This window comes from Lutra lutra, chromosome 4, assembly GCF_902655055.1.
Source record: "Lutra lutra chromosome 4, mLutLut1.2, whole genome shotgun sequence".
Taxonomy (NCBI): Eukaryota; Metazoa; Chordata; class Mammalia; order Carnivora; family Mustelidae; genus Lutra; species Lutra lutra.
This window is the reverse complement of record NC_062281.1, coordinates 97,233,350-97,258,072: the sequence shown is the minus strand read 5'-3', so window position 1 is coordinate 97,258,072 and position 24,723 is coordinate 97,233,350. Positions and strand designations below refer to the sequence as shown.

The 24,723-nt window shown below is 47.6% G+C and overlaps 1 protein-coding gene across 4 annotated transcripts in view; it reads right to left on the bottom strand.

Moving 5' to 3' along the window:
- Positions 1–534: 534 nt before the first annotated feature.
- The window catches only part of CD58 (CD58 molecule), a 42,691-nt gene continuing 18,502 nt past the window's right edge, over positions 535–24,723 (bottom strand). Inside the window, exons 3-7 of one of the 4 annotated variants that reach the window (XR_007126581.1) lie at positions 18,201–18,466; positions 10,449–10,536; positions 8,098–8,134; positions 3,959–4,146; positions 535–3,753 (exon numbers count right to left, since the gene is read on the bottom strand). Coding sequence is in view for 3 of the 4 variants with exons in the window: in XM_047725527.1 (XP_047581483.1) it covers positions 4,032–4,146; positions 8,098–8,134; positions 10,449–10,535; positions 18,203–18,466 (503 nt within the window). In the remaining variant the exon portion in view is untranslated. The remainder of the gene's footprint in view (positions 3,754–3,958; positions 4,147–8,097; positions 8,135–10,448; positions 10,537–18,200; positions 18,467–24,723) is intronic. The other 3 variants (XM_047725527.1, XM_047725529.1, XM_047725528.1) reach the window with 3 other exon arrangements.

The window sequence follows — 24,723 nt, the reverse complement described above, 5'->3', positions numbered from 1 at the left end:
TTATACAATTACTACAATATTAGAACATTGTCATCACCCCAAAAAGAAACCATGCCCTCATTAGCAGTCCCTCCGTCCCCTGACCCTGCATCCTCCTTCCAGCCCTGGGCCACTAGAAATCCACTTTTTAGCTCTAGAGATGTACCTATTCTGGACATTTTGCACGGACGAAATCACACAGTCTCTTTGGATTGGCTTCTCTCCCTGAGCACGTTTTCAAGGCTCACCCCTGGTATAGCATGTATCAGACCCTGGTAATTTTTTTTTTTTTTTTAAGTAGGCTCCTTACCCAGCAGGGAGCCCAACCTGGGGCTTGAACTCATGACCTGATCTGAAACCAAGAGTCGGACACTTGCTTAACCTTCTGAGCCACCCAGGCGTCCTCAGATCCTCATTACTCTCTACACCGGCTACCAGCCCATTGTCTGAATGGACCACATTTATCTTTTCCTCATGGACGGACATATGGCTTGTTCTCACTATTTGGCTATTATGAGTAATGATCTATGAACATTCATACCCAAGTCTTTGTGTTAACATCTTTTTATTTCTCTTGGGTATATACCAAGGAGTGGAACAGCTGGATCGTACGGCTGTAATTCCTTCGTTCTTTGTATAGGCTTCCATTTTAGGACTTCGTACATTCACCCCAAGTGCTCACAGATCTGTTTACCCTATCACATCACAAGCTTTCCTCTCGTATACCCCACAGAACCGGGCACCTACAGTACTAACTATGTGGGAGTCAAATGTTGCTTACAGACACGGCAAGATGAAGCTGGAGAGCTGCCCACCAGATCCTAGGTGGGAGGGGTGGGGGGGCGTCCCTGGTAACCTTGACAAGCAGTGGGGACCACAGCCTGATAGAAGTAGGTTCAAGAAAGGAGGGGAGGAGTCAGAAAAAAGGAAGTACAGATCATTTCTTTTGAGAAAATTTTCCATTAAAGATAGTGGAAAATTGAGACAAAGGCCAGTTGGGGAAGTGTATCAAGGGTATTTTGGTTTTTTGAAGATATGGAAAATGACATTCTGTTTGTGTGGTGTAGCAGAAAGGTGAATGCTGATGATGTGGGAGACAGCCAAGGAGTGATCTCCTTAAGTAGATGAGGGCGGGTGGGATCCCACACAGAAGCAGCGTTATAGAAGGAACATTTTGTCCTAAGACTCACATATTGAGACCCTAAACCCCGGGTGACGCTATTTGGAGACAGAACAGTGAGGAGGTGACAAAGGTTACATAGGGTCAGGAGGGGGAAACCTGCTCTGATAGAGCTGGTGCCCTCAGAAGAAGAGAAGGGACACCGGGGCTCTTTCCCAGCCATGAGAGGACGCAGCAAGAAGGCAGCCACCTGCAAACCAGGAAGAGCGCCCTCACCGGGAACCAAACCAGCCGGCACCTTGATCTTGGACTTTCTAGCCTCTAGAGCCATGAGAAAATAAATTTGTTTTTTAAGTCGCCCAGTCTAAATTGTTTTTTAAGTCACTGGTATTTTGTTATGGTGGCCCCAGCAGACAAAGACAAGGTGGGGGAGACTGGGTTCAGAAGGAGCAAGGAGTGTTCAAACAGTCTCAGGAGGGGAAGCAAAAGACACGGCTGCCAATGCAGCGAGCGGGGTGTGCAGACACGTGGTGGGACATTTTTCTGTATGCTTTTATTTCGGTGACAGAGGAAGTGAGGCGAGCAGCAGAGCATGCAGACACAGGGCTACAGGTCTAGGAAAAGAGGGGAAGAGAGAGTGAGCAGACCTGGGCAATGCTTCAAGGCCATCTGAGACCAGTGCGAGCCCCCCGGGGGTCTGCAGTCCAAGATGACCCTACTCAGCCCAGGGCTGTCTTTGCCTGAAGGGGTGCTCAGCAGCTCAGGTGCAGGGAGGGAACCAGCAGAGGTGACTCTGCCCACCTTGTTAGGATCTGGCCAAATGAGGACAAGTGGGAGGGTAAAAGAGTAAAGGTAGAGGAGTCACTCTCACGATGAACATGAAAACCCAGCGTGGCTCTGGGAACAAGAGGTCGCTGCAGCAGCAGGCCAGTGGGGGCCAGTGGGGGTCTGTGGAGCAGGGCCCTCAGGGAGAGATGTGCAAGATGGAGAGAGGAGCAGGGACACCTGTAACAGGGACTGTGAGGGGCTGCAGGCATTGCTGGTGGAAGGTCAGGGATAAGACCAGGGCAGTGGCTGCTGGGAAGGGACAGGGGGCAAGATACTTGGGGCAGACCATGCCAGGGCACTGGATCTGGGGTTCTGCAAGCACACTCAGATTCGGAAGGGAGGCATATTAGGAGAGTGACCTGGGCTTAGCGCTAAAATCTTCACAGGTTGAGGAACAACGAAGATGCTAGAAAAGGGAATGTCTGGTGGTGGTGATCTGTTGGTTTGCCCATCGGAACTGAGGAAGGAGGCATGGGCTGGAAGCAGACAGGAGCCAAGAGGATGCCAGGCCTCCTTCTTGCCCAGTGTCCAAGGAACCCAAGAGAGGAAGCAGCTGGCCCTTGAGAGGGCATCGGGAAGCAGCAGCCACAGTCGGGTTCCGGTGAGAACAGAAAGGTGGAGGGAACATTCATAGCAGAGAATCCTAGGAATCTTGCTGCTGATGAAGGGGTCAGAAACAGCCTTACAGAGCATCTGGAGATGAAGGTCTGGAAGGTGAAGGAAGGTCTGGGATTCCCAGGCTCCCCACAGGGCCTGAAATAAAAGGGTTTCACAAGATGAGCCAGACACATACGTTGATAGGAAGCTCTGCTGCCCAGAGGTGGAAGGAGCAGGGGGAAGTAGGGCTCTTCCCAAGAGTACTCGGGGCTCCCAGGCCCCCGCCTCATTCTTGCTGATAACTGTGAGGGGGCCAGAGAGAGCAGTCTCATGGGGCTCCTTTCAGCACGCTTTGCCTTGGTGTGATAAAGCGGTGTTTCCTCTTTCAGGCTGAAGACTCTCATGTGAGAGGAGCTCCAGGGGTAGTGTGGGTTCAGGAGCTAAGGGCCTTGGACTTTGGTATGTATGATGGTGACCCGAGGGATAGCCAGCACCATCTGCTTCCTCATTCAGGAGAGGCTGTTGTTCTGCATTTGTATAGGACTTCAGAGTTTTTAAAAGTTCTCTGCTATTTCCCTGCCCGTGTGACAGCTAACACCAGACACTGAGTGCGTTAAGAGACCTTCATGTGACAAGTCCCCCTGTGTGTAGATGGCGGCAATCTGGTCTTAGCGAAGTAAACAAAAGACCCGTGTATTCTCGCGTCCTGTCAAGAGCCATGGACCCAGCACACGGAACGTGTTTTGTCCATCTCCTCCTCACTCCACTACCCATCCTGCAATGAATTCTTTTCCCTCTAAGACAAAAGAGAAGCGGAGGACGGATCTAAGTAAAAAGACCTCCACCTCCTGAGGTAGATGACTCAGAATAGTTTTCTGACCTAAGAGGAAAAAATAAAGCCAAACCACCTACCATTTAGGATATATTTACATATTTACACGTGTATATCTGATAGAAAATTGGCAGTAAGAAACTGAGAATCAAAAAACCATTTACAGTATCTAGTTGGAGACCAGAGCAGGGATAGGGTAGATACTAGTTCTGGTTAATAGTTGATATTTCTTCCCAAAAAAGACTCTTCTGGTGGAGGGTCACTTCAGATTAGAGTTCCAAAATGTCCTTGAAGATGACAGAATACTTGAACAGCAAATCAGATGGCTTTTGATTCCATTATTTAAATAACTTAGTCACTATACATTTGATCATCTTGAAGTACCGGTCAACTGGGGCTATAAGAAAAAAGATTTTCTGTTAGTAACTTGTAAAATGCAGACCAAGTTACCCTCCTATTCTACTGGGAGTAGACCTTTTACAATGAAGCCATCAAAGCCAAGGGCTCCGGGGCGCAGAGATGGAGGGAGATGGGTCTTGAGCCCTCCTGGGACAGTAGCTGGAGGCCCACTGGAAGTAGCACCTTCAGTGCGAGGCACTCACATTCAGTCCCGTTTCCTCAAACCGACCCAGTCTTTGAGCATCACTGAAACCTCCAAAGAACAAAGCTGAGACCTTAAGCACTGTTATGTGAGCTGTCGCTCCTTCTGGGGGTTATCTGCTCCTGGCCACATGTGGCTCCTGGGGACGGTTTCCGCTCCTCCTCAACCTCTCTTCCTGATGAGTCATCTCTGCAGTGATGACAGGACCAGTCTGGGGTTGGCTCAGAAGAAAATGAGTCCAGGCACAAAGCGGCAGCAAAGCCTGGACACGCCCCTTCATACCCAGCTACCTGTTCTTGCCTCGCGCCTTCCCTACCACCTATACTTCCTAGGTCAGGCCAGACCCACTGGGTGCAGCCCAGACCACACCAGGGCTCCCCAAATATCTGTGCCCCATTGATGACCAGAGATCATAAAGAGTGAGCGCTGCAGTCACAGGGGTTAGGGAAAAGGGAGCAGATTATGAGCTTTCCTATTAAGAATCTAACAGGTGCCTGGGTGGCTCAGTCACTTAAGCGGCTGCCTTAGGCTCAGGTCACGGTCCTGGAGTCCTAGGATCAAGCCCCACATTGTCGGGCTCCCTGCTTGGAGCTTGCTTCTCCCTCTCCCTCTCTCTCTCCCTCTGCCTCTCCCTTCTGCTTGTTCTCTCTCTCAAATAAATAAGTAAATCTTAAAAATAAAAAAAAAACTTTTTTTAAAGAATCTAATAGAACCCAAAAATGGGTGCTGTGAATTTTTGAGGGGGATGAAGTGAGAGGTGCTTCCCAAACGTGTCCCGGCAGGCACAGCACTCCTCAGAGCAGGGGCAGGGCTGGGTGGCCGCACTCCTCACCCATGCCCACACGTGTTGCTCCTCCTGCCTCTCCAGCTCCCCTTCAGGCTGAGACACCCCCACAGACTTTCTTCCCAGAGAAACAGGGCTCTTGGCTCCCTTTTTAGCTTGGGTGACTCTGTGACCTGTCTTCCAGGCGTTCACACAAAAATAGAAATGACCAGCACTCCTGGAAATTGTCGACATTGAATTGTCTGGCTGAAAAGTGTGGTATGATGCCCGTTTTTCTCTCAGCTCTCTGAAATGTGCTTGGCTGTCCTTGGACATATTCTAAGTGGGTCTAGCTCTTTCAGGCACTGTCCTCACAGAAATGTGAAAATTTGGCCTTTGTTCCTGGTTATGCTTGTCCCCTCCCCCACTACTCTTCCAATCCTCCCCACTCCGCCATATATGTAACTAATAATTGAGTTTAAGGAAGTCCCATTGTGGCCATAGTGGCCTCTTTAAATGTAAAAATCAGTATTAAGTAGGTTGTAAATATATAAAGTACAAAATCTGAACAGTAAACAAAAATACACCAAGAGCTGTGAGTGAGTTCCCACACCCAGCTCCAGGCTACCCAGGTCTCTCCCCAGGATGTCACCCTCAGATGTCACTTTTACCTTCCAAGATTCATTATCCCAAAGCAGTGCTTCTCTTGCTTCGCAGAGCTCTCCTGCTCAAGAGCCTACGACGGCTCCCATCCTCATCCTGCCCGGCTTATGCTCCTGACCTCAGTCTTTAGCCACCTACTCAGCTTGACGCTAAGCAGACCAACCTCTCGGTCAAATACACCACGAGGGTCTAGCTCCCTCCATGTCTTTGCCCCTGCTGCCTCCCCAGCTGGAATGCCTTCTCCACTCCACCCTGCTCCGAAAATCTAGCTTGCATCCCACTCCCCTCAGAGCCTTTGTGATGATTCTGGCCTCTTCACCTCCCCTCGGGTGGCTGCCCAGCCCAGACCATCCCTACCATACATGCTGGCCCATTGCCCGGGGCCTCAGCCCGTCTGTTTATGTACTCATCCACTCTCTCTTGTGTGCCCACAAACTGCTCGAGTGGGGAGCCCTAGCATACCCCTTCTCTGAACCCCACATAGTGGAGGCCTCCCTGGGCACATGATCTCAAGCCGTCAGCGAACACAGAGCCTCACCTTGCTGGCACAGAGGGACCTCCGTGAAAGTGTGCTGAATGGAGAGAGCAGCCAGCAAGGGCACGAGCTCTGGGATACTCCGTCACCTCTCCCAGCGGCCCTGGCTCACGGCCTCCCCTGAAGGACGGCGGCAGTCCTGTTCTGATGGCTGCCCGTCCGCTGTCACCAGCAGGGTATCAGCAGAGGCCGGCCCAGAATCTCGCCCTCCCCGCAGTCATGCTCACTGCTGCCAACTGGTAATCCCCACCTCTGACCACAGCCCTTGTGCTCTCTCTCCCCCCTTCCCTGCTGGCACACCTGTTCCTCACCTCACCGACCGCTGCTCATCCTCTCTCCAGCCCTCTCCGCATGGCCTCCTGGCCCATCAACCCCTCACAGCCTTGCTGGGAGGCTCCCAGAGCTGCCCCAGGCCTCCTGCCCAGCCGGCCTCCCTGGTAACCTGGGTGTGTCCAACCCGGCAGCTGGGGGGAAAGGGACCTTCTGAGCCCATGGACCCCGCGGCAGGCAGGTGCTCCCTGCTGCACAGCGGCCCTTCCTCATTCCCACTCCTACCGCTGACCCCGGGGCGTTCTTGAAAATCAGCAACTCACTCAATAAAGCCAAGGTCTTGCCCACCCACCTTCCCCGAGCCTCTCCTCACCCTTAATATGTAGCCGCCCCCCTGAGGGTCTCTAGCAGGGGCCTATCTGGCTCTCCCCCCTGACTCAGCCCAGCCCCTCCACTCAGCCTGTCACCCAAGGACTTGGCTTTCTTGGTGACCTCAGACGCTCAGGGCATCGGTTACTAATGAAGGTGCACCCCAGGCTGGAGCTCCAGCCGCAGCCCCGAAAGCCACTTCAGCAATTGTGCACCAGACCTCGGGACCCATGTAACGCGCCAGAACCCCACACTCAGCGTGTCACAGCACAGACCCAGCTTCCCAACCCAGAGCCCTGCTTGGGCACCAAGCGTCAGAATCCCTGCTACTTCTGGCTTCTTTCCTGGATGATAATAATAATATTCACAACCATCCTAGCATGGTAACATTGATTAAGCTCCCCTCCAAGCCAGTCACTCTTCTAAGCATTGTATTTTTATTAACATGTTTGTGCATGCTGCTATTTCTATGTCATCACCCACACTACTATTCCTCTACTCTCGTTACGCCCTTCTTCCACAGAAGACAACTGAGGCACAGAAGGTTGAAGTGACTTGTCCAAGGCCCGGGAGAGATGAGCTGGCAGGGAACTCGCAACCCCGGCCTGGGCAGCCTGCCTGCTTAGCTGGAATGTTCGTCAATATGACTGTCACACCTCCTCCTGTACCCAGCCCCCCATGGCAGCCCTGCCAGGGCAACCACGACTCAGGCTTTCTCTGCTTGGCTGCACTCTTCCATTTGTCCAGCAGCAGTGTCCCCATCTCCAGCCTCTTGTCTACTAACGCCCCCTACGCTCTGTCTGACACATAGCTCTGCTCAGAAACCCTCAGTGGTTTCCCAGAAAAAAACGACACAGACCTCTTGGCAACTCTCTCGGTATCTTGACTTGGCCCAGCCTGCCAGTCCAGCCCTAGCTCCCTCTTCTCACCGACATTTGCTGTCCCAAAGAGGATGACTCGTCACTCCCTATCCTGCCTCACAGCCCTGAGCCCCTTTATTCTTCCCAACACCCCCTAAAGCCCAGCTCCTGGGCTCCTGCCTCCCGACTGCCAAGGACCTGGCGGGGGACCGGGGTCCTTCTGGAGCCTCCATAGGGGAGTTTAGCCACGTTGTTGCTGTTGACTGTGTGGATCCTACCTTTGGCTTGTGATACAGGTCCAGCTCTGATCCTGGCTCCCAAAGTGAACCCAATCCTTAGTCCAGTTCTCCAGGGACAGGAGAAGGAGGCTAACAGTAAAACCTTCCGAGTCTGGAGACCCTGATTTGACCCAGCTTGACGACGTCTTAGCAATGGGCCCTGACTTCTCATAGTCACTGTCTCTGAGCAAGTGGTCACGATACCCGTGCAAGGCTCACTGCGAGGGCGGGAGGAGGTGACATCCGGAAACTGCTGAGCCCAGCGCGGATGTCACTTACTACCATTCAAGACAAGTGATAGATACACCTGGTCCCCAAGGAAGAGATGGCCCTCATCAGGCCTGTTCTGGCTCTGCTGAATGAAACCTAATTTACCCACCGCACAGTCTATGGGGTGCTTACTCGGTTCTCTCTGTTTCTCTGCCACGTTGCGGAAAACCTACAAATGAAGAAATTTTCAACTCAGTTAAAGGACTGAAAAGCAAAGCGGAACGCTGCAGTTCCTACGTGCCTGACGGAGACCTGATTCTGAAGCACTCTAAACCACAGCCCTGTCGAGCTGGTCTTCCCGCCCTTCCAAATGCTGAAGCCAAACTAACTGCAGAGGGGGTCCAGGGACATGTTCCAAGACGGCTCCTCACATGATAGGAAAAGAAATGCAAACACCGCTAACAAAAATGGATATTTCTATGGCAGCCCATGCACAAAGCTAAAGACATAGGCAGGCTCGGACGGCATGGGTCAGCACTGCCCAGGAATATGAGAGCCACCCGGGTCAATTTAAGTTTTAGCAGTCATGTTACAAAGTAAAAAGAACCGGGTGAAATTCATGTTCAAAATGTTCTAATTTTGAAATTAAATTTAATTTTGACACTATAATTTTCAAAACATGTCATGAATATTGTCATTTTAACGTGTAATCAAAATAAACCTTACTAATGAGATATTCTGCAGCCCTTTCCAAATACTACGTCTTATAAAGTCAGTGAGCATTTTACATTTACGGCATGTGTTTTTTGGACTCCCATGTTTCCAGGGTTCAACGACTGGCTCATGGCTTACCATTTTGGACAGCGCCATTTTGGATGTTAAGATGTGGCTTCCATACACGTACACATCAGTGTCCTCCCATAAAAGGCATCAGCCCTTGTCTGGAGCCAGGCTGGTGGTCCAGCTGCCTAGTCCACAAGCCTGACTGAACTTGTCCCAGTGTCTGTCAACTACAACTCACCGCCATCCCCTCAGAAGGCTCCATGCCAAATGCCTCAGCCTTTCCCAAGTTATGGCTTTAGGGTGGTGAAGCCAGCTGAAGTAAGGATATTTTTCAAGATAATTTTTTTTCAGGTTATAAGGTGCTACGGATACTGACCATGGGAATAATTAATTTCCTCTCCACTGAATGAACTTTTTAAAAAAGTTAAATCACCTGACTGCTTTGGAATTATATGGGCACTGAGTACACCTTTTTTTTTGTTTGTTTGTTCAGGTATTCTGATGATAGACCCACAAGAACTCTGAGTGGATAATGATTTTTGGTTTCTGGGGACCCATCTGTTATGGAGATGATGAACAATGATACTGCTATTTGGGGATTAAAAATAATTCTTTACAAGAACATTTGAGCTCCCTAAATATTTTACTCATTGGTAATGAAGCCTCAAAACTTTCTCCAGCTGATTTTTATAACTTATTTAGAGGAGAGTCGACTGACTCATAATCTACTACCTAGGGATCCTCGTGGTATTTGCAACCTATATATGAAAACAGTATCCCTGGGATATGACATGTTAGTGGCCATGTACCAACAGTAGTCTTGGACAGCATTGGCGGACAGAACTTTCTGCGATGATGGAATTCTTCTCTATCTGGTCCGTCCCATCATGGTAGCCGCTAGCTCTGTGTGGCAGAGCACTTTACATGTAGACAGTTCAAATGAGGAAAGAAATTTTAAATTAAATTTAATGAATTGCTTTTATATTTAGACCACTCCACATGGCCAGTGCCTATGGTACTGAGCAGCGCAGGTCTAGGGGGACATAAAATCTAAGTTGGTCCAATACATGCATGTGAAATGACGTGGGTCCCACATGCCATCACGTGGCTGAAAGGTGACTCTTCTGCATTCCCTGTGGGAGTAACAAATCAGCCTTGCCAAGAGCCCTTTTGAGAAAGCAGATGTGGAGAAGAACAGGATGGGGGAACAGCCCACCCATTCTCCAGGGCACATGGGCTGCCTTCAGGGCTGGCCCACATGTCTAGGGGACCAAGAATGGCTCAGGAAGGCAATGCAAGTAATACCAGGCCTTTAGGACCCACTCCAAGTCACCAAACCCCAACAATAGCTTCCTCCTCCCCGGGACTCCCTTCTGGGCTAGAAGAATGGAAAGTAAAGCCCTGGCAGCCAAGAGCAAGGGGTCTTGTGCAAAATCTAGATTGGAGACCAGAGATATAATACATGTTGACACAGACCACAAGCAGAAGGAAGCTGAGGAATGTCCAGTGGGGTTCCCACATCTGTAAAGCCTCCTAATGGCCTGAGGATTCCTTCCCCGCAAGACCATGCAAAATCTTGGCAAACCTGGAGGACCCAGCAACTTTGGATGATGAGGAACACAGGAAGAAACAGAAGCTTTGGTTTCTTTCCAAACGCCTAAAATTTCAAACTTCGCTTTAGTCTCTAAACTATTAATTTTCTGGCCTTTGAAAACCAATTCGAGTTTGAAACGGATTTTTTTGAAAGAAAGTATACATACCTCTTTTAAACAGCAAAAAAGTTACTCCTGCTACTAGGGCTACTAGGACTACTGCTGGTATAATTGTAAACCTGTTCCTTGAATGCTCTGTAAAAAAAAAAAAAAAAAAAGGAAGCTGGTGAGAAAGAAGTAAATACAATTACCTGGACTGATCAAAACAGAGTCCAGGGGAGTCTTCTTATTTGCAGATTCCATATCTGCGATCCGCCTCCTTGCTAAGATGCATGTGTCCTCCCCACGTCCATGCCGCGGCATGTTCATGGTCCCTGGAGGACACACGCAGCAGGACGGCAAAAAACCCGACTGCTAGGTGGACATGTCCCCACTGAGGCTGAACAAGGCAACGCTCCACCTTCTTGAGTCCTCTCCTCTAAGGTAAGTAAGTGCCCTATTCCTGGTCTGTGTACTGCCACATTTTTCATACTTTCGTGCTTTTTGTTGGCTAATTGTCTAAAATAGCCCTGAACACAGTGCCAAAGTGCTGTGTAGCATTCCTAAGCGGAAGAAGGCTGGGATATGCCTTTCAGAGAAAATATATGTTTTTGTTAGATATGCTTCATCTAGGCATTAAGTCATGGCACTGTTGGCCGAGAGTCCAATGTTCATGAATCAACAACACATCTATAATAAGGTGTCTTTAAATAGAAAGGCACACAAAACAAGGTTGTTGGGGCCCCCCGGGTGGCTCAGTGGGTTAGGCCTCTGCCTTCAGCTCAGGTCATGATCCCAGGGTCCTGGGATCGAGCCCCGCATCGGGCTCTCTGCTCTGTGGGGGGAGCCTGCTTCTCCCTCTCTCTCTCTGCCTGCCTCTCTGCCTATTTGTGATCTCTCTCTGTCAAGTAAATAAATAAAATCTTAAAAAAAAAAAAAAAGGTTGTTTACTGATTTCTTGACAAAAATGTTGACCAGAAGCTTGCAGGAACCTAACCCTGCATTTCCCAGAAGCAACATTCAGTATTCACTAATTCCATATTCACGGTGACTTTATGACACACGACTGACTACCGCAGATCAAGAGAACCAACAGTATTTATAAATAAACTTACCCATATACAGCTGATACATAGCAAGCCCAGTGCTATTTATTAAAAGATGCAAACACTCCACTAGAAGTGTTGTTTCCAGCTAGCCCACACTGTCTGTGGAAGCTTAACTTAGCAACACGTGTCTGGTAGGGCACTGTGGTGGCAGTGCGTAACAAGGGCTCCGTAAAAACGTCCATCGTAAAGCAGCTACACAGTGTGCCCACAGTCTCACCAAACCATTATAAGAGTCGGAGCGTGCTGCAAACCTCTTGCTGCCTCGGATTCCTCCAGGGGTGACTAAATGGGAGTGATACATACTCCTGTCTCAGAGGGCAGCTGTGAGCATCAGTTGAGTTAAGATCCTTGAGAACAGCTATAACCTATCACCATCAACCTACTGAGGAGATGCTCTTGGTATCACTACTGGCATCCTTTGACCCTGCAAGTCCATTTCTACAGAAACGATCAGTGATGTGCTCTTCCCCTCCCTCCAGAAAAGGCACAAAGATGTTTACCGCAGCTTTCCTGACAATATCAAAAAGCTAACACAGGGTGCCTGGGTGGCTCAATGGGTTAAGCCTCTGCCTTCGGCTCAGGTCACGACCCCAGGATCTGGGATCCCAGAGTCCCATCGGGCTCTCTGCTCAGCAGGGAACCTGTTTCCCCCTCTCTCTCTGCCTGCCTCTCTGCCTACTTGTGATCTCTCTCTGTCAAATAAATAATCTTAAAAAAAAAAAAAAAAAAAAAAAAAGCTAAAACAACCTACGTGTCCTCAGCAGAAAAGCAGGACATATTTACAATGTGGACTCCATCCAGCTGCTAAAAATCCAAAGGCAGAAGACCTAAGCATATGGCAAAATGATCCCAGGGCACTGCTAAGGGAAGGCTGGGGTCACTAACAGCAACCACTGAGGGTTAAGAGAGAAGGGAGAGGCTGGGGAGGGTGGGGGGGAGGGGAGAGAGAAAGTGAATGAATAAATGAGAATGAGAATGTGAATACACACCCTTTCCTCTTATTCAGAACACGGGTGGGTTAGAACAAACAGAAAGTCACCCACCTGTTTGATCTGAGAGGCCCCCAACCAGAAACTGCTAGTTACCTCCCTGTAATGCCCCCTATCCTTACCCCCCTCTTTGGTGACAGAATTCAGATTTTTGGCTGGGCATGCTTTCACTCCACTCACAGATTAGTTCCTCAGCCTTTCTTGCAACTGGGTTTGACCACATGACTAAGTGTTGGGCACTGAGCTGTAGGGAGGGTTGTGTGGATTTCTCCAAAGTCTCCCCTTTCTGGATCCTCCTGCCTGAACCAGTGGGCAAGGCAGGAGGAGCCAGGCTGCTGCTGGGTCTCTGACAACTTCATCGAGCAGCAATACGTCCAGGACTGCCTACCTTGGATATGTATGTATGTATGTATGTATGTATACACATACACACACACCTCGTAGATAAATAGATAGATATAGATATAGATTCTAATGTGAAAAAAGCCATCTTCATTTTCAAGCCACCAATATTTTTAAAAAAGTATTCTTTTTAAACAGCTGAGTCTAATGGTACTTGATCCAGTCCCTTCCAAAAACCTTTCTCCCAGGGATGATGCCTTTGCCACCCCCACTCTGGGACAGCAGATATTCAGGGGAGATGACAAAACAGTAACACAAGTTCTTCAGTCTGTTCTTCCTCGGCGTCTGCTGCACGGACAGGTGCTCCCCCCTCTTCACATGGCTCCTGACTGAGATGCCACCTTGCTGGAGTTCTCTTCCTGCCTCCTGGGAGATCCTTCTCTGTCCCCTCTGTGGGACCCTTGTCCTCTCAACAGCCTCGAAATGCTGGAGTCCCTGAGACTCATCCCAGTCCACTGCTTTGTCCTATCTCCTCACCTAGTCCCACAGCTTTAAATGCTGACTATACATTGATTCTGCCCACACTTACTTCTCCCATGCTAATGACTCCCCAGAGACCTAGACTCAAATCAAAACGCCTTACTGAGGTCTCCACTTGAAATCTAACAGGCATTTCGAACATGTCCCAAACCAAACTTCTCACGTCCTCCACACACCTGCTGCCCTGCTTTCCAGTCTCAGTAAATGATGATACTGTTCATCCAACTCTTGAGCCAGAAATCTGGGGGTCATTTGCACATTTCTTATTTGGGACCCTTCTCCCCTACTCAAACCATGAGGAATTCCTTGTGGCTGTATTTCCAACACGTACCCCAACCTGAACCACTGCTCCCAATCTGCTGCCATCACAGCCTTCTGAGACACCATAACCTCTGGCTGAGACCCAGAGTTTCTAAATTGGGTGCATATACCCGAGGGAGTACACGAAATGATCAGCGAGGTGCAAAAAAGTGAGACCCTCTATTTTTACATTTGCTACTTTTATCAGTCTGTACGTTTTTCCGATTTCGTTTATGTTTTAAATTTTTTAATTTTTTTTTTAAAGATTTTATTTATTTATTTGGCAGAGAGAGATCACAAGTAGACGGAGAGGCAGGCAGAGAGAGAGAGAGAGAGGGAAGCAGGCTTCCTGCTGAGCAGAGAGCCCGATGTGGGACTCGATCCCAGGACCCTGAGATCATGACCTGAGCCGAAGGCAGAGGCTTAACCCACTGAGCATCCAACTCTTGGTTTTGGCTCAGGCCATCATCTCATGGGTCGTGAAATTGAGCCCCGCATCAGGCTCTGCACTCAGAGCAAAGTCTGCTTGAGATGTTCTCTCTCCTTCACCTTTTGCCCCTCCCCCAACTCACATATGTTCTCTCTCTCTAAAATAAATAAATACATCTTTAAAAATAAAATAAAACGGTACAAGTTATGTTCATCTATTGGTCCCCATACCCAACTCCCCATTTTCCTTTGGGAATAGAACCCCTGTGTTTTAAGTCAGTGCATGCCCAGCCAGCCAGCTAGTAAGGAGGACACTTCCCACTCTCCCCCAGGGGCCATGGCCATGAACTCAGTCTGGCCAAGCTGCTGGCCCTGGAAGTGATGCACGCCACACTGGGCGGTTCTTTAAAGGGAAGGACTGTGCTCTCTCCTCTCCCTTCCCACTTGCTTCAAGGTAAGTAGAGAAGTGAGCCCCTGTTTGACTCCAGAGAGCACAATTTTTAAGCCATACCCATTTTGGTATATGTTTCCAAAAGATAAGGATTATCTATAAAGCATAACCATGCCGTTATCATAGCTAAAAAAAAAAAACTAAGGCCTTGATACAATCAAATATGCGGTCACCACTTAAATCTCTCTTATTTTTTCACTTTTTTTTTGTTTGAATCAGGATCAAACAAGGTCCATATATTGCAATTAATTATAGGCTTCTTAAATCTCTTGACTTTTTAAGCTCTCCCTAGCCTCTCTCTTTCTTCCCCTTATAATTTATTTATTAAAAAACCTGATCCCTGGTCCTACAGAACACCCCCATAGTCCATACTATCATTCCAATGGTATGGTTTTCTGGCAGCCAAGTCCTGTGCGTGAGTCAAAATTTATTTCTTAATTTGACTTATTTTAAGACATACAGAATCAGGATGATGTAATGGGGAAAAAAAAAAAAAGGCTCCAGGATTCAAAGACTTAAATTCTAATTCTATCTCCACTACATAAGTGAACTTGGGGAAGCCGCCCCAGCTGGTAGAACTTGTTTCCTCACTCTTAAAAGGTAAACAACTTCTTATAAGGTAAGTGACTCCTGTGGGGCAGTCTGAAATGGTGATAGTGGGGAGCCAACAAAATGATTATTGGGGAGGGCCTGCCAGAGGGCAGCAGGCTGGTCCACATGAGTTTCACTGATAAAATAGAGAAAGTCTGGATTTAAAAAAAAAAAAATCAGCACTTAAAAAAGTAACACCTAGATTTTAACCACTATACCCACACAAATTTATCTGTTATGATGCATGCAACTGTACAGAAAGTATTCAAAAATCATATTGGGAAGAAAAGAGATCCTAGACATTTATTGTCAAGAAGAACCATTACGATCATTAGATTTGGGCCCCAGATGCAGGGAAGAAAAACGTCCTCCCAACACTTGCTTAGTGGGTCCCCAGGTATATGTCTCCTATGTCAGGACTACTCTAAGATTTATTTATTTTTAAAGATTTTATTTATTTAGGGGCACCTGGGTGGTTCAGTGGGTTAAAGCCTCTGCCTTTGGCTCAGGTCATGATCCCAGGGTCCTGGGATCAAGCCCAACAACGGGCTCTCTGCTCAGCAGGGAGCCTGCTTCCTCCTCTCTCTCTCTGCCTGCCCCTCTGCCTACTTGTGAGCTCTGTCAAATAAATAAATAAAATCTTTAAAAAAAAGATTTTATTTATTTACTTGACAGAGAGAGAGCCCAAGTAGGCAGAGGGACAGGCAGAGAGAGAGAGAGAAGCACATTCCTTGCTGAGCAGGGAGCCTGACTCTTGGAATCATGACCTGAGATGAAGATAGACCCTTAACCCACTGAGCCACCCAGGTGCCTCAGCACTACTCCAGGATTTAAATGACCTAAGAATTACCTAGCACTGTTTCTCAAACTTTCAAAGTCTATAATGCAATGTGAACTATTAGTTTTGAGGGTGATGTAAAAGAAAGATGAATCACCATTATTGCATAACCAAGAGAGTCTATTTGCAAATTAACAACCTCTATCATCAAGGAGAGGGATGAGATCATGACGATCTTTTCTCAAGGTATCCACAGGAAAGGGCATCTTACTTGGACATTCAATTCCAATGGTAAAGGTTAAGTGAAAACCTATGCAAGGGCAAAATGCTTGGGGCACAAGAAGCTTTTCAAGATTTCAACCATCTGGTTTATTCTGCACGCAATACCTTCTTTCTTTTGTTGGTTATGGGCATCTCTCTCTCTCTCTCTCATACATATACACACACACACACACACACACACACATACCTAAGCCAAAAAAGCACACTGCTTTTGGTTTTTGTTCCCACAATAAGGCAACTATCTGCTAGCATCAAATCGCATTTCCACACCTTGGATATTATGTAACACCCAGTAAGTGGAATTACTAAAGAAACGTTTGCTCAAGCAGAACAATTGTGGTGGACTTTGCAGCTGGCTTTCAAATCTTCTGGACAATTGTGTGACTTGCACAAAAGGTGCCATCCTGAGTGGTACCTCTGTGGGTCTGGTCTTTTCTCTGCCTTTGGGGATCAAAACCATAGGTTAAGAACTGGAACTCATTTTGTACTTCATCTGGAAGCATTTGTTTGCTTTACCCAGGAAGTCACACTGCTTTGTCTGAAAATGATATAATGAACTTAATGCCTCCATGTCATTATTTGAAAATTTTCGGGGTGCCTGGGTGGCTCAGTTGGTTAAGTGTCTGACTTTTGATCGCAGCTTAGGTCTTGACCTCAGAGTTCAAGCCCCGGGTATGGAACCTACTAAGAAAAGGAGAGAGGAGAGATGGAAGAGAGCAGAGAAGAAAGAGGAAGGAGAGAAGAGAGGAAAGAGAGGAAAGAGGAAAGAGTAGAGAGAAGGGAGAGAGGAGAGAGGAAAAAGGAGATAGAGAAGAGAAGAGAGAGAGATGAGAGGAAAGAGGAGAGAGAGGAGAGAGGAAAAAGAGGAGAGAGGAAAGAGGAAAAAGGAGAGAGGAGAGATGAACGAGAGAGGAGAGGAAAGAGAGGAAAGGAGAGAGAGGAGAGAGGAAAAAGAGGAAACAGGAGAGAGGAGAGAGAGGAGAGAAGCGAGAGGAAAGAGGAGAGAAGGGGAGAGGAAAGAGGAGACAGAGGTGAGAGGAGAGAGAAAAGGGAGAGAAGAGAGGAAAGGAGAGAGACCAAAGAGGAGAGAGGAGAGAGGAAAGAAAATTTTCAAGAAGGACAGTACATTGTCAACTCAGAGAGAAGGGCTCACTAATCAAATATAATTCAAGGTTTTTTTATATTCATGACATTGACTAACTGCCTTTTTCTGCTTCAGTTGCCTGTTCAGAAAAAATTGATTCACAGAATCACCCCATCACTGCCCAAGGGAACTCAGGGTCCTCTTCACTATTTACAATGATGATATTGCTCTGCATCATAGTGTTCACTATTTTCACCTCTTTTTCTATGTTCTAATGACCCACTTTCAAATTACCGATCCTTTTGTCTGTAAACTGGGAATATAATGTAAAAAAAAAAAAAAACCCCGCTAATAAAAATGGCAAATTACAAAGGAACATGAGAGTTGAACAAAATAAAAGGGCCACAGCCAAAACAGATTGTCATCCCATCCAGGGAGCAGCTGAGACAAGGTACCAAGTGCACATTCTTGGGGCACACAGGCAGCCTTCAAGAACACGATGGTTATGAAGAACATTACCGAGTACTGCCATGAACAGTTCCTGAGGAGCTCTGGAACTTCAGATGGTCTGACTTCAAAACAAGGCTCTGCCCCTCACTATCTGTGATCTGAGGCAACCACGCTGAACTTCCCGTGTCCAGGTTTCTCCCCATAAAATAAAGATAATGGCTGGTACCCAACTCCTGCAGCTGGGGGAGGACTGACTTCATGAACTGATCAGAACAGTGCTTGGCCCAGCAGAGGCTGAGAAATGGCAGCTGCACGTCTATAATGCAGGGTCCTCATCTTACATTTCAGACATGAAACGCAGGTGAGCATCTCTGGTTTGAAACTCCGGAGCCACCTGGGGTCCCTGGACGCATCTCCCCCCAACACCCCCTGCCCCCGCAGAGTATCTCTGCCATGACACACTGTGTTGTTTACTCACCATCTGGGACACAGGTTGCTAAGACAAGCAAGGATGTCTGTTTGGACAACGGACTGTGAACAGTACAGCGTATTTCCTGCGAGAGATCATTGTTCCTCTTAATCAACACTTCAGACATATTGGAGCCATTTTTACACAGTGCCGGAAAGCAGTTCCATGAATAGTTTAAATATTGTGTGAAATTGTAAGATTCTGGGATCCTGCAATTGATTGTAATGTCTTCAGCAGCCAAGGTGCAATTTAGTGTTGGAGACGGAAGAGGACCTGGAGAAAAGAAATGTAATATTTAGTATAGGAAAGAGGAACATTTAGGCTCATCGTCTATGAAGGGATGAAGAGCTCCCAGCTTCCTGATGAGCTAGAAAAGACAAACAGACCCCCCTCCTTGAGCACCCAGGGGACAGAATTCCCTCTTCTTCTGGGTCAGATCTTCCTGCTCAAATTCAGAATATACGCAGGCACTAAATCCCTTATCCTCCATGCAGGAAGCCACGAGTTTCCACAGAATAGCAGCAAAGTCAGGTAGCTGCAAATCCTCATCTGAGCTGACATGAGGATTTAACAGTTTTGTTTTTTTTTCACTTACTTCCTTTTTATTTTTATTTACTTATTTATGTAAAGATTTTATTTCCTTATTTGACAGAGAGCTAGGGAAAGAGCACAAGTAGACAGAGCAGCAGGCAGAGGGGGAGGGAGAAGCAGGCTCTCTGTCGAGCAGGGAGCCCGATGCAGTGGCTCGATCCTAGGGCCCTGGAACCATGACCTGAGCAGAAGGCAGACATTCAACTGACTGAGCCACCCAGGTGCCCCTATTTGTTTATTTTTTTTTTTAAGTAAGCTCTACACCCAATGTGGGGCTTGAACTCGTGACCCTGAGATCAAGAGTTGCATGCTTTTCCAACTGAGCCAGCCAGGTGCTCCATATTTTTCTCACTTACTTCAAATATTCACTACCCTGTTGTACTAAAAATGTTCTTGTATTTGAGTACAAGGTGGTCCCCAAAACTAAGTGGGGTGCTTCCTAACATATAGAGAGGAAATAATTCGTATTATTCTACAATCTAAAAATGTTTAATTCCAAAAGATATCTAACTTACAGCGTTTGCAAAGCATGCGTGGAGCCGTGCCGTGAGCGGGTCCTGCTAATAGGCAGAGTAGGGGATGGCACCTGCCACAGACCTGTCAGTCTGGAGGCCTCAGGCCCAGTCTTTCTCTAGCAGGTGCCCCCTACTGGCTACAGCAGCCCAAACCTGAAAGGATGGGTTAAGAACCATAACACTAGCTTATCCCATTAGACGTCCGTGTATTTATTCATTCATAGGCCTTCTTGCATCTCTACCTTGTCCCAACAACTCACCATAAGAAATTGGAGAAAACATGTACAAATATACAGACTCTCCAGAAAATGGTCATGGTAGCATTTGGATAATAAAATTTCAATGCTTTATGAACATCTATGAAAAAGCAAATTAGAGCAAAGTAACATTCATCGAGATGACAGAATACCATGCTGCTATTTAAAACGATATTTTCTAAGGCAAAGGAATGCTTACAATCTAATTATTCATCTAAAATAATCTAAAAACGGGGGCACCTGGATAGCTCAGTTGTTAAGCATCTGCCTTCGGCTCAGGTCATGATCTCAGGGTCCTGGGATGGAAGCCCACATCTGGCTCTCTGCTCAGCGGGGATCCTGCTTCTCCCTCTCCCTCAGCCTGCTGCTCTGCCTGCCTATGCTCTCTCTGTCAAATAAATAAATAAAATCTTTTTTAAAAAATCTAAAAACGGAAAATATTCAATTCCTCTTTCCCCCCATCTTCTCCAGACTTCTTTTATACTCAGTTAAGTAACACACCCGGTTAGAGACCTGAGTCACCCACGACTTCCCCTTCTGCTTGGGACTTCTTCAGCTGTTCGATTTAATCTAGTTCACATAACTTGTTATGTGTTGCCTGAAAGCAAGCAATGGACTCCTTTCTCCAGATTAAATTGTAAGCCACAGACCAATAGCTTTTAAAAGAATAAGAACTGCTGTCATTGACTCCAAGTTAGCCAGCCTGGAGCCCTCCTCTCTAAGCCTCCTCCAGTCCTTCCTGCCTACCACATGCCCACAGCAGCCCCAGGAAGCACCTTCCTGAGGCCCCAAGTGTCTCCGTGCACTTGAGAACCAGAACTGATAGTTCTACACTCTACACATACCTATGCCTCCCTCTGCAACTAAGCTGTGCCTGAAACTGAGCTTTCTAGTTCCCTGGAAATGTTCCACAGAAGCATTTCTCAACTCTCAGTGGGCACGAGAAGTCACCAGGGGTGTATGTTAAAATACAGATTCCTGGGCTCCCCCCCGCCCCGGCCAAGGATGCTGATGTGGGTGCTCCGAGCATTCTGTCCCAGATTCTAGTGTAGTGATCTGATTCAGCCAGCATCTAGGGTTTCGTTCAACACTTTCTGAACTCAACAGTGGCACCTCACGAGCCCCCTTCGGCTGCACATCTGTGGAAGGTAAGGACTCAACATGCCTCAGCCCTTACCCACGGCGCCTGACCCAACACAAGGCTCACAGGTGGCTCCTCAGTGAGGAGAGCAGACACTGGACAGAGGGAGGGATTCTCTCCACTGTATAAAAGGTAAACTTCATCGGCTCCCCTCCGAAAAGGAAGGGTGAGGTGGTTAAGAGCCTGACTGCCTGGGTTCAGACTGCAGCATTGCCAGGAAGAGCCACGTGCCCTCGGCCAAGGTACTGAATCCCTGTGGCTAGGTCTCCTCTCCTGCACAACAGGGAAACCAACAGCGCCTCCCCTTCATGATGGGGATGAGGATCACAAGAGGTGACATGGTAATAGCTGACATGGGGACTAACACGCACTGCCTGGCACGGTTACATCAGCTGTAACAGAGCGCATGGCGGGAAGGTGAGCACCCCCTCCACAGGCGTGCGTTACACAACCAGAAGCTAGGAGGTGTGCGCTTCCGCTCTGGCTGGCTGTGTGACCTTGGCCCATGGCTCTTGTGGTAGCGGGAACATGTTCAAGAAACCAACCAGCACAGGCCCCTTGTTCTACAGATGGAGAAGGAAGCCCATGGCTAAATCAGTCTCATTTTCACCTATGAAATGGAATGTAATACTCTGAAAGATTGGAAAGGTCTACTGGAGTATGAAGAGAATTTGAAAGGGCCCACATGGGAGAGCTGGTGTAATTTTGTGTGTTGTTAGAGCGCACGGAACCATCCAAAAGCTCTTTCTGGTGGTCTCACCACAGCATGGCCGCTGGAAGAGCCCGTCCCGCTCATGGGAAAGGATGCAAACCTTCCTCAGGTCTCCCACAGCTCAGATCTCTGCTGAGAATCCTCAGCTTCTCTCACTGCCCACCAGACTTCCCAAGGCCACAGCGAACAAGTATGAGTTACATCTGGACCTCAAGCAGCATGAAACTGACAGGAAACATACCCACTTCATCCTTAAGACAACTCAGTCCATTTACAATGCATGAATCCAGTGCACTGCTCTGTAAGATGGAGAACCGCTTCTACAGATCTGATGATGTTTGTGTATTTCTCTTAACTTTAGTAAAAGGTCATACCACTTCAGATCGTTTAAGGATTGAGTAGTTAATTCTACTTATATGAACATCACCACCTTTAATGCAGCTAATGAGAGAAAGCACTAATAAACACTGGTGGTGGAAATTTGAAGGGGATTTTGAGGGAAGAAGGAAGCCAAATACGAACTTACACACAAGGAAGTGGAAGGCCTGAATTGAGGGGGTGCCAGGAAATCCCCCTGCCTAAAATATCCTTTCTGAAAATCTCCCTTTAGGTCTGGTGTCTCCGGAAGATCACCAAGTCACTTAGGTATTAACACACCCTGAAGGAAGTAGGCCTTCCTCATTTCAAAAAAAAAAAAAAAGTATGACCAATCGTTTTGTCATTCAGGTGTGAAATCCTGAGTCATCTTATGTCTTTTTATAACCCAAATCAAAATTCGCTTGACTCTTTCTTAGAAGTATCTTCTCTTTCTTTCCTTTCCCAACATCTACCAGCAACACCTGTCTCCCTAGAAGATCACAGTCACTTCCAACCTGGTGTCCCCCCTCTCTAATCCACCATCAATACCTACCATCTGATTAATCATCTGAAAATAGAGTTCATCAAGTCATTTCTTTGCTCCAGGATCAGATCCAGTGGCTCCTCAGTGTCACAGGCTAAAAGCCAGACTCTAGAGCCAGAACTTGAGGTCCCACCCTTAATGCTGCCCACATCACTGCCTCCTGATCAACACTCACCTCTCTTGGGCTCTGCAGGTCTTTGCTAACGAGACTTCCTAAGAGCTATTCAGTTGGGCTGACTCCTGAAATCATGCACCTTAGTTGAATGACCATGGAATTTTAAAAACAAAATTATTTTTAACCATTTCATCAAGTTTAAAAAGTTAAACATATCCAAAAGTCTGAACACAGTTTTACAAACTCTTATGAAAGGGCTCTTCAAACGTTTTCCATTGTTATCTAAATACGAAATCAATCTTTTTAGTTACTGGCTCTATAAACAGCCAGATCCCCAACCTGCATGTTTTATAAATTCTGCTTCTCCAAAGGCATGCACTGGTTCACCTGATGGGATGCCTCCACACCTTAACAAGCCTCACTCTTCTAAATGGAGTTAATCATCTTCTGGACAAACCAGCCACCCAGCCTGAAAGCCCCCATTTCTGTCAACTCCCCCTTCCACCTCCCGGTCGCCTGGTTCAATTGCTTTCATTACTATAATAAATATTTATTGAACACCTAGTACCTGAGTTCTAGGGCTACAATGATAACAGGAGAGAAATTCTCTCTTCTTCCTAGTGTCTCCAACAGACCAGGCAGGTGAACTTGTGAATAATAGCTACTCCCCCAGCTCCTCACCCCCTCCTATTCTACTGACACTACCTCAGACAGGACTTGGAGAGCTCAGACTTGAAGTTCTACACTGGACTTTCTGCCTCTTCTCCCTTCCCTGCAAACCATCTTACACACTTTGCTACGAGATGGATCTTTCTAGAACACCTCTGGCGTAGAGGAGGTAAGGCTAGAATGACACCTTCTTCTAGGAGAAAACAGTGAACCTGGGACCCAATAGAGGGCCAAGATGGGTACAGGTTGAGCTGGCAATGCTGAGGGGCAGCACAGAAAAGGCAGCCAAAGTCAAGGGCAACACTAGGATGCCCAAGAACAGAAAGAGGTGATCATGGATGCCAGATCTCATTCAGCCTTGCACTACAGATCTTAGCTTTAGCTCCGAGTGAGATGGGGCCACTGGAAGGTTCTAAGCTGAAGAATGACACGCTTTGACCTCTGTTTTAAGATCACTCTGGCTGCTTGCATTTAAAAATAAACTGTGGTCATAATACATGTAAGTCAAATCATTATGCTGTATACCTCAAACTTATACAGAGATGCGTCAATTATGCCTCGATAAAACTGGAAAAAAAATTAAATGTAATTAAATCTGAAAATAACACAAAATGCCTCCTGTTAAGGGGCAATGGTAGAAGCTGGGTGACCAGTTAGACGGTCGCTGCAGTCCTCCGGACAAGGTTGAAGGAGCCCTGCTCAGCCCCGGAGGAAGTGGCGAGAGGTGGTCAGAGGCTGTAAAACCAGCAAATTTCCTGGTGGAATAAACATGGTGTTCGAGAGAAAGAGGAAGAGAAACATGGTGTCGAAGATGACATCAAGGCTTAGCCTGAGCAACTGGGAAAGAGCTGCCATTAACCAAGCACGGGGAAGACTTGGGGAAGAACAGGATTCAAGGGAAAGTTGATGAGCTCACTATCATCAGACAGGCATCCAAGTGGAAATCCAGAGGAAGCGGTTTGAAACACACATCATTGGGGCCCCGGGTCAGAGCTCTCAATCTGTGTTATCAGTACCAAAATAATAGTTAAATCCCGAAGCCAGGATGAGATCATCCAGCTGGGTGTGAATGCAGGCAGAAAAAGGTGGCTCAGGCCTTCAGGTCTCCAAGGCCTGCAGGTGGGCAAGATGAGCGAACCAGCCAAGGAAACCGGGAAGGAACAGCTAGTGAGCGAACAGAACGCCAGAACGGGGTGGGATCCTGGATGCCCACAGAAGGTCGTGTTTCAGAAGAGACAGGGATCCGCTCTGTCGGATGCTGCTGAGCGGCCAAGAGAGATGTGGTGGGGAGAGCACGAATGGATTACTGGTTTTTTTAATGAAGTCAAGAGTTCGGGTGAAAGCCTGGGGTGATGAAAGCCTGTTTGGGGTGGGGGAAAAGTAAAAAGAAGAAAAGGGGTTAAAAAGCAAACACAGATAATCCTTCATGGAATTCTCTACAAACTCAAGATGGTAAGTGGGTGGTAGCTGGAGGGGTGAGGGAGGGGGCATCCGGGGGCTCCTGGTGCTGGTGTCAATGTTTGACCGCATACTACGTATGACAGTTGGGTCCATGGAGGACTCTGCTGCAGGAACAGGGCAAGGGCAATGACTAGGGCGATGTCCCCAAGGGCAGTGGCAGGAAGAGGG